This window comes from Anopheles arabiensis, chromosome 2 (genome assembly GCF_016920715.1).
Source record: "Anopheles arabiensis isolate DONGOLA chromosome 2, AaraD3, whole genome shotgun sequence".
In the NCBI taxonomy this organism is placed as follows: Eukaryota; Metazoa; Arthropoda; class Insecta; order Diptera; family Culicidae; genus Anopheles; species Anopheles arabiensis.
The window spans coordinates 55,620,869-55,638,618 of record NC_053517.1 but is presented as its reverse complement, the minus strand read 5'-3'; the positions used below and the strand labels follow the sequence as shown (position 1 = coordinate 55,638,618).

Genomic DNA, 17,750 nt, shown 5'->3' with positions numbered 1-17,750 from the left:
TTCGAAATTCGTTTGCGTAACCGTGTAACCGGGCTAAATAAACTAGTTTTCTATAAATGGCTTTAACGTTTAAATGGATACTAACCACGCTCAGAGAAATACATCGCTATAAGAAAAGCGTAGCTGTGGTAGAGCATCTCAAATTTAGTACCACTGCGGAGAGAGTAGATATATAATTAATCTTTAATGAAGCAGCAAGCGACTTTTCCCAGCAATTTATGAAGCCAGCTAGACTACACTCAAATATTCATTTGAACAACTCCGAGCGTGAAGAAGCACTTTGGCCGAAGAGAACCAAAAAATGCTCTATAGATGGTCGAAACAAATCATCTGCATCGAAAGTGTCCTTAGTCCCTAGATCCCTGAGTCCCACAGCATCGGTATCGGTGATAACTACGAAATAAACCATGAGCATCAACAACGTAGAACAGCATCCACGTCGTACAACAAGTAGCGATTTGTGTAAAGGTCTAAATAACCCACATTAAGAGTATAGGCATTAATCGGCGTAAATAGCGCACGGTCAACAATGCTCTTCATTTGCAAGAAAAAGGTCTTTAGCATTTAATGCAGTAAACGAACAGATAAACCGACTTAATGTTGTTTACATTCTACGTTGGATTCATTAGTGGGACCCAATCGAGTCTTAATTATCAAGCAAAAACTCCTCCAATTAGCTTGATCAAACTGAACAACCATTAAACTACTTTTGGCTACCCAGGTACAGAGGCAATACGCAACTAATTGAAACTGGATACTTGTAACTTTCTGCGGTTTTTGTATTCAATGCAGCCCCGAACAGATATTATACAAACAAACATATCGGTTCAATCGGCTAAAGCTGGGTGAAGATGAAAGTACTTGCTTTTAAATATTTTACGTTTCTAAAAGCGTACCCATACCGAAACACATTTGAACACATCTCCCGGGAAACTAAAAATGAAAAAAGTACAAAACGTACCCAAAGCTGTAATCTCATGTAAATTTCATGGGAGCTATTCTGTTTTTCATGTGAAAATCTGAGATATTTGAGGAAACCCAGCACAACCCACTCTCCAGATTTTGTATACGTATAAAAACGGACAAACGGTATTGGTTAGCACCCTCAGGAGGCTCCAGGACACACAGATATACACGCGAAAACATACCTACATAGGGACTCATACAATCGGGGTTTTATCCCGACACCTTGAAGTGTTTTTATCCCCTTTATCCGTGGTAGGGGTTTCAGAACTGCCAAAAATGGCAACATAATCCTCGGTAGTATTGCTCACACGTGCTTAATTTCAATGCAGACGCTACACACAGAGCAACGCATTGGAAAGGCCTTTTACCGTTTAATACTTTGTGTTTGTATTCGAACGAACTTTGAGTCTCCCCTTTACGGGTAGGTTCTTTGCAAGGAATGTCGGAGCGCGGTCTTCCATTGAATTTGTTTACATACCCACGGAAAGCAAAGCTTATTCAATCTAGAAAATTATTAGGCATATCCTGTTCCTTCGAAAAATGAACCCATTCCATCGCGAAAAAAGCCGCCATTTGATAAAAGCACTCGTTTGTTTCACTCTTTAACTGGCCTGTTTTAAGCACATCACTTATTTAAAGCATTAATACTGGTGTCTTTTTTTACTGGTTCCGGTCCCGCAGTTCAGTCGTCAACTCGCGCGACTTAACAATATGGCCGTCATGGGTTCAAGCCCCGAAATAAAATATCAAAGCAAAGCACCATTGAAACGATCCGGCGATACGCACAATTTTAGGACGATAGCAACGTCGCCTGGCGACGAAACGTGCGGCCGTCAAAGCCCAACCGAATTGACATTTCAAATTCTAAAATAGGAGTTCCCAACTGACATTTGTTCTAAATTTTTAACCATAATCTGCTCGAATGGTTCTCGAAATACCAAAAATTGTGGATTTGTGCATGATAAACCATGATAAACGCATAAAATATTCGTTTGTGCGTGTGTATGACCTTCTTCTATCGGATGATGATGATGCGTTTAATTCGTTTTAGATTTATTTGCTTTAATTTGTGATAAAAAAAGCCTTAAACTTCCCTTAAACTGCACCAGTTTAATGTAAAAGTCCATTAAACAAGAACAAGCCCTTTTAAATCGACTGTGTTGTGGATATTTCGTTTCTTTCTTTGCTATACTTTGGAAAATGACGTTTTTGATTTTTAATATTTTTATGATGTGTAAACGACATTAGCTCTATATCGATTGTTAATTAGTGGGATAATGTGCACTCACTAACAGAAGTTGCAGGAATTGCGGGCAACCTGTTATCTACTTAAGCTTACAATAAATATTCAATTGACAAAATTTAAACATTGCAATGTTCACTTATTGTTCCACAGATTAGTTTTTAATCTATACAAACATACACCACTCTTGGTACACTACTGTTAAACCCACTATGCCATAATGTTTACCTTTTCAATGTTGAACACCAATACAGGAAAGCGTAATTACCAGAGCTGCTGGTTGATGTTTTGTTGCGCTGTTGGGCTCAATGATAAATGTAAACGATATAATAACATTTTGATCGTCTTTCTCATCTAATGAACGACGACGGCCGGTTAATAAACACGGTTATGTGAACTTATTCACGTAAACGCTGGAATGTGTGATGATTCCCCAACTTTTGCGGATAGGTTTTGATGAAGCCTTTTTGACGCCAATCGAGCGTAAATTTACTGCTGCATGAAACAACGCGCTAATTAAGTTGCAAAAGGTTTTTCTTTTGTGGGATTAACGCGAGTAAATGTTCTACTGCGAGTAGTTGTATTTGCCCGGCACATGGTCCTGTGGTATCAATACCACATTCCACATTCGCAACCGCTTAGCAGCACCAAGCTACGAAAAGTTGGTCGCCTAGGGATTGAAAATTTTAAATTACAACACCCCACCCTTCGTAGCCGATGTGGTTTTAGTGCCACCCGGTACGTAGGATACAAAATATTTCAAAACTCAAACTGAGTCCAGTGAAGTGGTATAAAGACGATGAGGAGGAGAAAGTCTGCCCCATGATGAAAATTTATGTCCTTCGAACGCGTACACCTGGGCGGACGAAACATATAGCCACGGAGTTACACCACATTTATGGTAAATTGAGGAAAATTTAAGCTCCTTCTGTCCTTCTCTCTCTCTCTATCACTCCCTCTCTTTCTCTCTTCTCTCTCTCTCTCTCTCTCTCTCTCTTTATGAAGTATTTCGTCTTTTAAATCATCTTTTTCCAACTGCTCGCACCTTGCCGCACGCCATTATTAAATATTTCTAATGAATTTTGCCTGCATCTACAGATTCAAATATGTTAAACGGATTTATTAGCTCCAAAGCTCACAAACACACGGTGGTCAAGTTTTTTACCTTCTAAGACATGAGGAAAATTCATGTAAAAAAAGAAAAAAACCCAGTTTACGATACAAATAAAAAAGCAAGAAAAGGTTATTATGTTTTTGTATTTAATTACTGCTTGTGAAATTCAAAATTCACTTGCCAAATGAATATTCTAACGCTTATTGTATTTCATTAATAAAATGTTAAATCTGTAAATGCATAGAGTATTGCCCAACTTGCACCTACTTGTATTCTTGTAATAATAATAATAATAATAATTATTATTATTATAATAATTATCATAATTATAATAATTATAATAATAATTATAATAATAATAATGATTTCAATAATAATAATAATAATAATAATAATAATAATAATAATAATAATAATAATAATAATAAAAAATAAAAAATAATAATAATAATAATAATAATAATAATAATAATAATAATAATAATAATAATAATAATAATAATAATAATAATAATAATAATAATAATAATAATAATAATAATAATAATAATAATAATAATAATAATAATAATAATAATAATTATTATTATTATTATTATTATTATTATTATTATTATTATTATTATTATTATTATTATTATTATTATTATTATTATTATTATTATTATTATTATTATTATTATTATAATCATCATAATAATGTATCATGGTAGCCATCCAAGACTGAGCAATTGCGACGAGAAATTGTCGACAGTACATATTGCGTGAAGACGTGGACCGGTGCAGAAAGTGCAACTCACGAGGTGAATCGATCGAGCATGTCATTGGCGGTGTCCAGAGCTAGCTGGGTCAGCATATGTCGATCGCCACAACGACGTTGCCAAAATTGTGCACCATGCTATTGTCGTTGCTGACCTTTGGCCCGAGATAGGTGAATTCTGGGACGACTTCAAAAGTGGGTTCACCTATCTGTACGTCACGCCTACGTATATAGAAGACGGTTCCCGTAGTCTCCACCCTCGAGTCGCGGATGGCCCTCCACGAATTTGGAACCTACCACAAACCTATATCGGTCCTGGAACTAATCAGGAGCCCATATCGATCCTGGAATCATTCATAAATTCATACCGATCCTGGAATCAATCATGAACCCATTCCGGTTCTGGAACCGACCACAAACCCATACCCAGTGGCAGGCATAGAGTGTCGCTAATACAAGGTCGTACTTTACCAACTGTTATACGTGCAGGGCCAAAGATCTACGGGCCGTCAACAGTTAGATCCGCCACTGCCTTTAACTCGAGGCCTGGTTCAGCTCGGGGTCCCCCGCTTAGTTTGCTTACCGTCGAACATGCCACTGTCCATACCGGTCGTAAAACTGATACTGAACTCATACTGGTCCTGGCACCAATAATAACTTCGTAGTGAAGGTATTAGCGTACAATTTTGGTATAGCTGATTATATAATGGTCAAAATTTTAGTACAGAATTCGTTACCTTATCTGTATTACTTATACCCCTTACCCAACATAAAACATTAAGGGTTTGTGGTCAATGTGCTTAAATTGTTCTATCTATCTGTAGTGTGGGCGAAGTTATAGTAAATCCATTTAGCTTTACCCCAACTATTTATTATTCATGAATCATGGAAATAGTCGTTTTATTAAAATTCGATTACCTACCACAATGGCTTCGATTTATCTATATTTGTTTATGATGTGTGTCTTTTACCGTTTTATGGAAGCATACACACCTAGATTAAGCATATAATCGTCCCAGAGTATGTATCATTCTCATCAGTTCAAAAAAACACCAGAATTACATAAACGGAGCCTCACGGAAAAATGACATAGCCGAGATTTAACATGCTAAATCCTTGCAAGATAATATTTTCGTGATGGTTCTTATCATTAATCATTCCTTCGGATAAATGTGAAAGGGATAAATGCCCTAGGAGATGATGGTACGCGGAATGACGAATCATGACTACACTTACCAAACGGAGCCGCCTCTCCCGTGCCCACATTTTCGTTACTAGATGTGGTCCAGGTTTCTTCGGGTGGAGTAGTGGTCACTTCATCGGCCAGCACTCCGCCCCCATCAGAGTTGCCGCTGAGATAGGCAAAGTCGCTGGCAAATGTTATCAACAGCAGAACGATAGGAACAGTAGCGGAAAGGTTGTTGGCGAAGAAGCGACGCGAAATAAGTGATCTTCCGGAAGACTGCAGCAGCCTGCAGCGCACGGAAGCGGATTGAGAAATCCTGCCGCCGGTCATCTTGGTGCTTCGTCTACTGCTGATAGTAAGGCTAGTGCCCAACCCAAACGGTGCTTGGCTTCTACTGCTATAATAGCTGGTGCTGCTACTAAATGCCGTGTCCGACATTGCCTGCGGCATGGCACTCGGTTGCTTCCACGCTGGGGGCTCTCGAGCCCTCACACGATTGCTCATAGTTTCCGTTCCAACTCCTCATCCATAGCGGATGATGCCGCCGCGGATGGTTTGGATGAATAACAGATTGATAATCTTTGCCTTTCCTTTCGTCGTTTGGACTTCTCCGCGCCTGCAATCGCCACCGTCGTTTTTAAGTTTGCCCGGTTATGGCACTCAGTCAGATTACGTGTATTCTTGGCCGGTTGGTTCTGTGACTTCTAACTGTTCACTTGGTCCAATCGGATAAGGCATGCGATGAAAATCGCGCTAAAGTAACGCTTATTTTGTCCACTGTCCAGGGGCTGACGGAATGCAGGATTAGTGAGAATTATTCTTTCCTCACTTTGACCAAAGATTCAAGGCAACATTGTTTTCCTTGCAACAGACGTGGTCCCGAATTTTCTTTTCGGCACTTTCCGTTATCAGCGTAATTGTTTATCTCGGTATCCTTCTTATGTTTTATCTGTAAAAAAAACGAAAGAAAAATATCACAGGCATGTTAAAATTTCAGACGCGTAGGTAATGTAAACAATGAATTATGGAACATGCTTCCTTTTTTCTACCTGACACCCTCACCAACTGAATACATTATTTAAATGGATCATTTGCTCACATTCAGATTTCTTTTTTCCAAAAAATTACCTTTTGGAAGAAGATATTTGTTAAGAAAAAACTTAAGGCTGTAGGCTGGAAACAACTGTTTCTTTAAAAGGTGCGTGCTTATGCTTCACACGCATAAAAGAAATATTAAAAATTAAAAGCAAAAAAAGAGTGAAGTTTGAAACTAGCGTTGCTGGCAATAATAAAAATCGCTGACCTTATCAAAATAGCACTTCGACACGCATAAACATATATACGAAGACTCTCAATTGAGAGCCTCGCGAAGCAGGTCACCATATGCTGATTATTAACCTTTCTAAAGAATATTGGTAGAATTCGTTGAAACCCCTGTAATGTTGAAACTGAGTAAAGTATCACATATTTTTAGAAATTATTCATATTCTCATTTCTAAATTTATTTCAACAACATTGTTTGTTGCAGAATATTTGTACTCTAAACTGTATTTAACCATATAAAATCTTTATTTAAGCATTGTACTATCTCTCAACTGTTTCATAGCTTTACCGGTTACAGTTGAATTTAATCATTCTACGATACAGCGCTGTTCGAAAGAAAGTTTTCGATTGGACTGCATCGTTTCAGTGCAAACAAACGTGACAATGAATATGAAACAATAGTTCTGTTCTACATTTGCGAGCATTGTTGATTAGTGAACAATGCGACGAACAATTTGTCACCCATCGGACACATTGCCGTTCACACATGTCACACAATTTGCTTGGGGCGTTAATACGTTAAGACAGCGTGTCATTGTTTTACCTATCCATTCCATTCTGCACTATCAACGTATTGTTAAATGTAGAGCATGAACATTTTACTTGTGCATTTTAGGACCCATCTTTATCGTTGCATCATAATCATGTGCTTTTCCTGCTGAATTTCCCATCGGCATTGCCTTGTCGTTTAATAAGAAAAGCTGTCACTACACCGACCGTTCTGCTGTCAGTGCTGTTTCCCTGTTGGGTCCGTTAGTGCTCCAGTATGGAAGCACTCAAAACAGCCGTTGCATACATTGGCCAACTTGTCCGCGAACCGTGATGCGTAGGCGACTGCACGTGTGTATATTTGGTATTCATGAAAAGCAAACAAATAAAATGGTTTCCATTCGCTTCGCACAATGGTTGAACTTTGATTCTCACATCATCCAGCACACTATACCTTGGAGAGCTTTTGACAATATGCGAAAGCTTTTCGTTCCATACCACTTTGAATGAAGTTGAGAAGGCGATTTTGGGCGGCACCTTGGAGTTTAGAAAGACGATATAAAGATAGAAGAACAAACCTTACACAGAAAAAAGGGTAACAGCTAGTGTGAGATTAGCAAATTGAAATGAATTTTTATTAATACTAAAGTTCCCATCCTTATTCCCATATGTAACGGAAACGATTGTATAGTAATCTTTCTAGTTTTGAATCATGATTTTTTGAAAGATGGAATTTAACGGAAAAGAAGCGTTTCATTTGCATTGCTCATGACGAAGATCAATTTAATGTACTACTGCAATGTTCTTACTTACTTACTTACAATGTTCTACCACTACAATAATAAAAGCAAAAAATACATACAGGTAGTCCCCGTGTATCGCGGTTTGCTAACTTTGATAATACTTTGAGCAAATACATAAACATACTTTGATTTGACACATAAGTTGTCAAATGTAAAATAAATTCACTTCTGGTCGAATATTATAATTCTTTCAAGAAGGTTTAAATGTTAATGTAATAACAGAATTAGCATAAAAATACGGATACATACGTGCCGTAATAATGGAATAAATAAATGAGTCTGAATTAGCATAACTGTGCCAGTTTTCGACAATGTTCCTATTTTAGGCTGGGTAATTATGCCAAAACGCATTAATAAATATTTGATAATATTTATTAACGAAATTTCCAAAATATCAAAGAAATGTGCAGCAGTCAACATTCTTCGGCAGATTTGGTGTCAGCCAATAGTACGGAAGATTTCGTGATTAACATAATCAGAATAGTAAACCAAGGACAGTATGAATTTTTATGAAAGATTCGATGCTTGCCGAATTGTTTGTTGGTATTTTCAAAAAAAATAAAAAAGTAATTTTTCAACGCAGCCAAAAAGAGGGACATGATAAATGTGGATTTTTGATACTTTAATGCTGTGGACTTCTGAAGAAACTTGTAACAATAACACACTCTGGATTTTGTAAAATATTCCTTTAAAACTTTTATCAGAACACTACAATACGTATGTAGACATATACTACAACACTTCGTATATCAAATGGGGACGTTTTCGGTCATACTCATGCGACGGCTTTTTTTGACGATTGCATATTATTTTGTTCTGTGAGTTAACAAAAAGCAATATTCAATCATGATACACTCTGTACATACACTTTTTAAAGTTTTTATTGGGTTACTATGAAAATTAGGCGGTGCAAGTACGAAGATAAGAAATTGCAAAATGTATAATAAATAAACTTAGATAAACGTAATACATAAAGCGACTAATTTCACCATTCAAACTATTTAATAACCAACTATACTAGATATGTTTGCCATGTCGATAGTTTAAGCTGATGTGACATCTCCGGTGGGTAATGAAAAATTAATTTCAACCCTACCCTCACATCACCATAAATCATCACCGTAACGCACATATTCCATCGTAGCCCGTGTTACAGTGTTTCGACGGCATTGGCCAGAATGGCACGCATAAACAGAAAACAACCATACACAAGGGAATTCAATGGTACAAAACTGGGTTCAACACATTACTATGCCAGGGGCTGTCTGTTGGTTTGGGCTATGTATGAGCTGTTTGTGATCATCCAATCCGCAATGTTGCTGTAAAACTCTTACTTACTCTTATGTTCTAATTCCTCAAGAGAGTAATGTTTTTGGACTTGTCATACCAATTTTTTTTTCGTAGTTTTTTGTTTCTTAAAGATTTTTCTCTGATCCATACTAGGCTCTATGCTTCCAAATATTCAAACTTCAGAGTCTACACTTCAGCTACAACTTGGATTACAGTAAACATTACATACGAAAAACGACGCTGAAACAACGTACAGTTTTTCAAATGATGGTATATTGGCTATAGAGTGACTTTATCAAGCCTTATTCAAACAGGTTCGTTTTGGCTAAAAGTTGAAATTAACAAAGAAAATGTGGCTTTCTCAGGAAAGTAGCACAAATCCCTAAACCCACGAAGGTTACAGGAAGACAAAGGACTACATTTTGCGGTTGTATACCCGTGGAACAAAAAAAGGCGCATGCTAAACCTTATCCAGCTAGAGAAAACGGTACCTTTCAATGTATGACATTACTAGGAGCCCACAACGGACGTCTGGTCATGCTCCATACTGACAGTACCACACAAATATATGCTTGTACCCCGTCTTTCTTGTGGTGACAAGTGGCCAAAATTTATGCGGTTGCATTTTAAAATGGTACATAGGCTAGTCCAGCGGTACTGCTTGACTCTCCAGTTAATCGAGACGCTATAGCCACACTACTGCCACAGTTAATCAATGTATGTGCTGCTACGTATGTTCGATGCAACTTAGCAGTAATGGTATAATTGGAGTAATATCGTGCGCTTGTTTTAACACGCAATGGCATTAAATCATGCCCTGCCACTGGGATTTTGAATGGTTGGAGTAACAGACAAAATGATACGACACTGCTTAACATCTTTAGCTAGAGCACAATAAAGCGTCCACTTTCCAACTACGGGCAAACAATGACTTTAAAGTTTAAACGATTCTACTACTGATACTTAACTTAAATTAAGACTGTAGTATTTTCAAAAATAGTATTTAAACTTTAGTATTTTCAAAAATACTCCTAATCAGTACTTTGCAGATTTTTATTATTTGAAATATCAGTATCCTTCTGCAATCCTTTTATACCAATGCCCAAAGAATATTATATGGGAGACTCTTCACACCTTTATATTATTTATTAATCTGACCATACTTATTATCTATTATTTATAATGTGTAAAAAACTGGTAAAGTGTGTAAGATTATCATGATTATTAAAAAAATTTATACATTACAATACTGATATTATAATATTATTGATCGTACATCGGTTGTTGTTGTTTTTTACTAACGAAAATTTTGATATCCTTAACTTTGTACAAAAATACAAATACAATTGAATGAATACAATCGCTGCCTACCAATGCAACTAGACAAATAGCTTTGACGTTTGCATCGGATCGAGGAAATCCGCAATCCGGCAAGGCCCTAAATCACAACCACCAGTACGTGGCTATCGATTAAATAACCATGTGCAACCATGTGCCAACAATGTGGAGCGAATCCTGACCTCAGTCTTTTGGTTTGCGCCAGAATTTTTCCTTTTCGTGGCAATTCAAATTTCACGCGTTGTGCCTGCAAATTTAAGCTGTGTGGTAACCGGCAATACAATGGAGAAATTTCCTTCCGGTCAATCGATTGAATTTCGTTTTTTTTTTTGCGGCAAACTTTGAGCAGAGAGTCCACACGGCGCGGCAACGCTGGGAGTCTTAAATATGGCCCAATAACAGATTAATTCAGCTTGTACAAGAGAATTCCCATCAAAATTGGGACGTCTTCATCGATATATTTTACCGGCGTTGAACGTGCGGTTCAGTGCATACGCCCAATTTCCATTTCGATTCATCTAGCTAGTCAGTGGTGGTATACAAGCGAAAGCTAAACACTAAAGTTACCTCTCACCTTATTTAGCCTTGGTACCATTGAGTGATTTATGTGCTGGCGCATTCCAGCTTCGTTGCTTTATAACAAACAAACAACCGCACTTTTGCGTGCATTTTTGGTACAGAACATATAGAGAAAACCATTTACGTATGGTTTGTGCGAAGCACAGAACTGCGTATGTAGCTTGCGTGAGTAATGGTAACTAATTTTGCAATAATTCGTGACACACGAAATCGACTTTCAATGGCGCACTAGTTGATAACTAATCAGCTTAACTCATCCGTTTTATATTTTTCAGCAATTTTTTCACACGATACAGTTATGAAAATCAACCTGCAATAGTATGTCGAATAAATGTGTTCATATATGATAAAGCAAAATATAACTACTACCATATAAATAATCGTAGCCAAAACGTTGGTAGTTATTGCTATACTTCCGAGTGAAGTTGATGCCAATATTTCAACACTTAATGGATCACACTGCCTTGTAGCCATTATCTGGCACCGAAGTGCAGTTGGCTTCAAGTCGGTCTCTGTAACTTTTTCTGAGCAATACTCATTACACGCACGACCGAAATAAATCATGCAATATAAATCCAACGAGGACGATCTTTTGAAAACGTGTTTTATATAAGAAAAGAAACGCAATAGCTAATATTGATGTGTTTTTAATGTTCGTATTTGTTCGCATTCTCAACTGTATAAAAGCCGTACTTAAATCGACTAAAACGATATATGTGTAATTTCAAGCATTGAGGGATCCACTGTGATTTTGTTCATACACTGATTTAAGTGCAATGTATTGCTCATTAAAAGTGACCCTAAAATATATGGTATTATTCGCCAACGCTGTCCAATAATCGGTCTGAAGGGAAATTCTATCCGGCGTATAGAATCTATCCGTATCCAACCCTATCTAATAAATTCACTATCAATCAGTTTCCAAATGATGATTGAAAAGATTTATTCTTGTCAACTGAGCTCTATTGTTAACTTCTAATTTTACCGTGCCGGAGCTTAGTAGAGCTTGTTATGAATTTTCGCGTCTAATGAATGTGTTGATTCTCCTACATTCTATTCAGAACCGAATGCGAATGCGAAGAAATTAAATGTGTGAAATAAATAATTAATCGTAAAAACTCTATTTATACAGGGGAAAATAATGCAACATATTAAATGTTATTGTACAGGATTAAATGTTAAATATCTCTATATTTACATCGTATAATGTTTCTGAAATCCTATCAATGAAAATAATCTACCAAGAGCTGGAGTATTTTTGCAAAGCATTTCGTTGGCTTCTTTCACGAAACTGAATCGAAATGCAATCTATTGTGTTATTGTGTTCAAGATAATTTTTACGTACCATCCATATACTTTTGTTATTTTTAAATTTTATTAAAAAATATTTAAGATGATTTACGTACTCGATTACGCGATAATAAATCGTTCTAAGCTAAGAATACAGAAAATAGAATCTTCTGTAAATAAAAAACTGTATCATAAATAATGTCATATAGTTTTATGAAACATTTTTTAGCAATATACAATATTTTTCATTATCTTTGTCTGGATATCGTTTCATTGCTGACTTTTAAATAAACGGAGATACTTGTCGGCAGAAACATTTCAAACTTCTTCGTAATACTTAACTTCTATAAAGAACACTAACCATCTTTACCTGAAAACCAAACAAAAATTTCGAGTAAAAATAAATATCAATATATAAAGGCGGATAGACAAACTCTCTGAAAGATAATGCATTCAAAACCACACACAGTTATCCGAGTACAACAATTTTTGCTGAAAAGATGTAAGTCCGGGTTTTGAATCCTTCCCTTAAACTAAATTCCATTAAATAGCAAAGTGGAAGGTAAACTTACATTCAAATTAGTTATAGTTCTTTGTTGCAGCTTGTTGTGTTTTTTCCCAGGTGCTTACCAAATGGAGACGCCTGATTGCTATAGCTTCCACGCTTTATATGAATGCCGACACTAACACTACGGTGACACCTAACCCACTCTCCTCACTTAAAGACGCTTTAGTACACACACTCACACGCAGGCATTTCAGAACGTAAAACACAGAGTTCGCGGATTGCAACTAAAAATAGGAAAATACGTTGAAGCTCTTGCTGCGTTGAAATCCTATCAATCCTATTAAATAACATTATTTCAGCTTTATATATCTTACAGTACATACGCCCTACATACATAATATATGGGTAGCATCAAACTGACGTTACTAATCTAAACATTGCGCAGATGAATAAATACCAATCACACCTGCACAAGTTTATCACACATTCAACATTTCAGCATAAACCAAGTTCATGATCGGCACTACTTCTTTGTACATTAAACGAAATAAAACAAATCTGATCATGTAACTCATAATTCAGAAGAGGCAACATGATCTAGCTTGAAATAAAACACCGAAACTTTGTTTTTGGTTCCCACCGTACGCCGATTTGTAGAACGTTGGGACAGTTTTTTTACGCTATTGGAACTGTGCGTTACAGTATGCCACACACCAAAAGCCGCAATCCATGTGACCTAAGCTCCTTCAACTATGAATGCCATTAACAGGACGCACTCGCAGTCAAGTATCTTTCCCGAAGAGCGGATTGGAATAGTAGGCTACGAAATAACACACGTCGAACAATTTCACATCTGCAGAGTTTAATCACTGCAGCAAAATAAGGACAAAAGGAACTACCCTAAACACGCTTTCGTCCGCGATTTCCTTGCACTCTGTGATTCACATTATCGTCGATTGCTTCGTCACTTTAAAGTAATCCTGTTTTACTCCTTTTGCTGCGTCACTATTGACAAAAAAAAAAAAAATGTTCTCGATCATGTCACTTTGCCGACGTTGTTTGAGCAGATTGTGAATTGTGTACACACGGTACTATACTGTTCAATGATGGTATTACAGTTGCGAGCTTTTTGTCTGCCCACCCCCACAGTAGTTCAGATACTAATAGATTTAAACTCATCCAACACTCAGAACATTTTGGTGCCACTTTATTGTTATCATATATCAACACAGGTCATCAAATTTCCCATCTTCTCACGAGCCGCTTTTCGTCACTGCAGTAACACAAATGTGATTTTTTTTATATCTGCACGACCACTGACACAACTTCTTTGTTCCACATTTCAATACACAACTAACTTTATGCAAAAAAAAAAACTCTCACACTCTATTTTGCTGCGGTAAACCACATCCTCATAATGACAACTTACCGCGGTGGTTACGTCGACTACATGAGCGATGGAAACAGTAAGCCCGACTGAATGAACAATCCCGACATCGAGCGGTCAAAGGCGCCGTTTTCCGAATCCTTCGCAGTAAAAATACTGCAGCGCTGTAGCAACCGAACGGGCAGCACACGGAACGGCTAAGAACGCGCATGCGTTCACCAACTCTAGGCTTTCGGTGGCCAATGGCGATGGTACCACTCAGAAGTTGTTCGACACTCACATAGCACGCACGAAGGTGCAAACGTTTTAAAATCAAATCGACTTTCCCCAGTTCCACGCACCAGACCTGGTGATTTTGGATTGTTTAGCAACGATGTAATGTGGTGTGTATCCTCTGACCCATGCTTTGGTACCTAGCGTTAGCTGCTGATTCGAGTTACCAGTCATCATGTATGCGTTTAAAGTTTTCCTTCTGAGCGCGTACCGCCTGGATGGCTCCACACGTCATGTGTGCTTCTTGCCGGGTTAGTCATTTCTCGTCCGCGCCGATGAATGGCAAAAAGGGGGTTTCCTTTCATGTAAAGTCATAATTTTCTCAACAACTCAGCAAGTGTGCGTGAACGTCGTTTGTGGTGTCAATAGCTGAACACGAACCCAAAAGCCTCTGGGTGGTATAGTTGGGGTGGTTGACATGTATGCGCTGCTCTTTTGATTGTTTTTGTATTGTTTTTTTGTTATTCTGTTTTCGTATATTTCAGTCATTAGGTACAGTATTAAACTTTTGAATTGGGAGTGCATGAACAAATCTTCTACTTTCGTTAAAAATGTTAGCAAATGTCCTGAGCGTTCAACTAACAGTCGCTAGTTTAGTTATGTTTTGTGAAGGTTCCAGCTTGTTTGTAGATTTCAGAATTGCCTTTAAGTTTGATTAAGTATTCTAACTGGATCATTATGAGTCAAACGAGATAAAAGATCTGTTGGTGAAGTTTGAGCAATTTTGATCATAGCAGGAAATGTCTTAAATATGTTATGAATTAAATGCGTCCGGTATTTTATCCACTTAGGTATGCGAGAAGTTAGCTAAACACGGACACATTGAGGAAAATGTTGAAAATTTTGAGACATATGAATACATCCATTCATCGATGTTTTATTACAGGTTTTATTTTACATGCATATATAAATACATAATGTTTGAAGTTTCCGTCATTTTTGTTTTTTTTTTTGTTTTTGTGCTCAAAAAAAATGTTATTATCGGTTGTAAAAACCGGAAATATCTGATATGGGAATCATGGACAAGAAATCGTTGGATATCGAAAAGGGTTAACTATATTTAAATATTACCAGTACCGTTTGTGTATTGTGTAGGTGTATTGTTTACAACAATAAAATCCTGGTTATTTACGGTACGGTCCTGGTACGATTATGCTGAGAATTTAAGGACTGTAAGCTACACTTCCAATAATAGAATGAGCAGCTGAGGTTTTACTTACTTACTTATCCGGCGCTACAACCGCTTTGCGGTCTTGGCCTGTCTCAGAAGTGTCCGAAACCGCTCACGGTCCCGCGCCTTCGTCTGCCAGTCTGTTATCCCGGCCTTAATGGCGGACGCCTCAACGCCATCTTGCCACCTCAATTTGGGCCTACCACGCCTCCTCTGTCCTTGTGGACGGCCTAAAAGACTTTACAGGCTGGGTCGTCCGTTTCCATGCGTACAACATGGCCAGCCCACCGAAGCCTGGCGAGCTTGATACGCTGCACGACAGTGAGGTCGCCGTACATCTCGTATAGCTCGACATTATAGCCTCCATTGTCCTTCCACACATAAGGGGCCAAGTATCCTTCTGAGCATCTTCCTCTCGAACGCGGCTAAGAGGGTTTCGTCAGATTTGGACAGTGTCCATGTCTCAGAGGCGTATGTGAGTACCGGAACTATATAGGTACTATATAGTCCCAGCTTCGTCCGTCGCGACAGGTTCTTTGAGGTGAACTGATTCTTCAGGCTGTAGAATGACCGGTTGGCAACCAGCATCCTTGCGCGCAACTCAGATTCCATGCAATTGTCGTTGCTGACCTTTGACCCAATATAAGTGAATTCTGGGAGAACTTCAAAAGTGCGTTCACCTATCTGCACGTCTCGCCTACGTAGATTCTGATAATTTATTGGTAGGCCCGCTGATGTTGCCACCACCAGTTTGGTCTTTGCCTCGTTTATCTGCAATCCGAGGTTCTCTGCCGCCTGCTCGATCCCTTGGCAGGCTTCTACTACATAGTCTCCACCCTCGAGTCGCAGATGGCCCTCTCTAGCGACAGGTCGATTAGGAGACAGGCAAGCCCATCCCCCTGACGCAGACCCTTGGTGGTAGCAAAAGGTCCTGAGAGTTTTCCATCCACCCTCCCCTGGCAAGTGACGTTGGTCATAGTCATTCTAACTATCCTTATCAGTTTGGCCGGGATTCCAAAAGAGCTCATAGCGTCATACAGTTTTACCCTGGCTATGCTATCATATGCGGCTTAGAATTCAATGAAGAGATGGTATGTGTCGTGTCTGTATTCAGCCATCTTCTCAAGATCTGCCGCATGGTGAAGATCTGATCAGTGGTTGATTTTCCGTTTCGGAATCCTCTTTGATAGTTTCCGACTATCTCTTCGACGTGCGGGACAAGGCGATCCTGAAGGATCAGGGAGAATATTTTATAGGCGGTATTCAACACCGTAATACCCCTGTAGTTGTTGCAGCCCAACCTGTCTCCCTTCTTGTATATGAGATAGATGATGCCGAGATTCCAGTCACAAGGCATCAATTCGCTATCCCACACCTCAGTAACAATTTGATGAATCTCGTTTTCTAGTCGTGCACCTCCATTCTTGACCAGTTCAGCTGCAATTCCGTCGGTTTCGGGTGCCTTGTTATTTTTCAGCCGACGGATAGCCTTTTATGTTTCCTGTATGCTTGGTGGCAGTAGCATGACACTATCTGCTAGTGGCGCTTCTAGCTGTTTGTTAAACTGGTCGTTGAGTAATTCATCAAAGTACTGAGCCCACCGCGAGAAGACCTCTGGCTGGTTACTGACCAGGTCTCCATCCTTGTTGCGACAGCAGGTTACCTTAGCTACAACGTTGTTTCGGTGACCTGCTATCGCTTGGTAAAACTTTCGTGTCGGTCCGTACGCCTCTCTGGTTTGCTCGAGTTCCCGCATGTTTTGCTCTTCCAAAGCATGCTTCTTGGAGCGGTGAACTCGTTTCTCGTGGCCCACAAACATTTTTTCTTCTGGTCGAGTGAAATTCCATACAACTCCTCCCTAGCCTATGCTATTGTTTTGCATACGAGAAAGTTTCCTTCAATCCTGAGTTCAAGCTTCGCAGCCCAGGTTCCGGAAGTTGTCAACATGTTCAAATATCGTGCCGCCGTCATTGGTTTACGACAAATCGTTTAAGTGTCCACCGGTCTCGGGATGAATCGCAAAACTCTTC

General features: G+C 38.5%; 1 protein-coding gene across 12 annotated transcripts in view; it reads right to left on the bottom strand.

Annotated features, from left to right (window-relative positions):
* Nucleotides 1-17,750, bottom strand: part of LOC120901762 — a 77,491-nt gene that overhangs the window by 41,297 nt on the left and 18,444 nt on the right. For 6 of the 12 annotated variants that reach the window (XR_005739325.1, XR_005739324.1, XR_005739326.1 and 3 more), the window contains exons 1-3: nucleotides 14,319-14,430; nucleotides 12,954-13,173; nucleotides 5,320-6,218 (exon numbers count right to left, since the gene is read on the bottom strand). Coding sequence is in view for 9 of the 12 variants with exons in the window: in XM_040310034.1 (XP_040165968.1) it covers nucleotides 5,320-5,773 (454 nt within the window). In the remaining 3 variants the exon portion in view is untranslated. Of the gene's footprint in view, nucleotides 1-5,319; nucleotides 6,219-12,953; nucleotides 13,227-13,788; nucleotides 13,895-14,146; nucleotides 14,246-14,272; nucleotides 14,431-17,750 lie in introns of those variants that run through there. The other 6 variants (XM_040310010.1, XM_040310027.1, XM_040309994.1 and 3 more) reach the window with 6 other exon arrangements.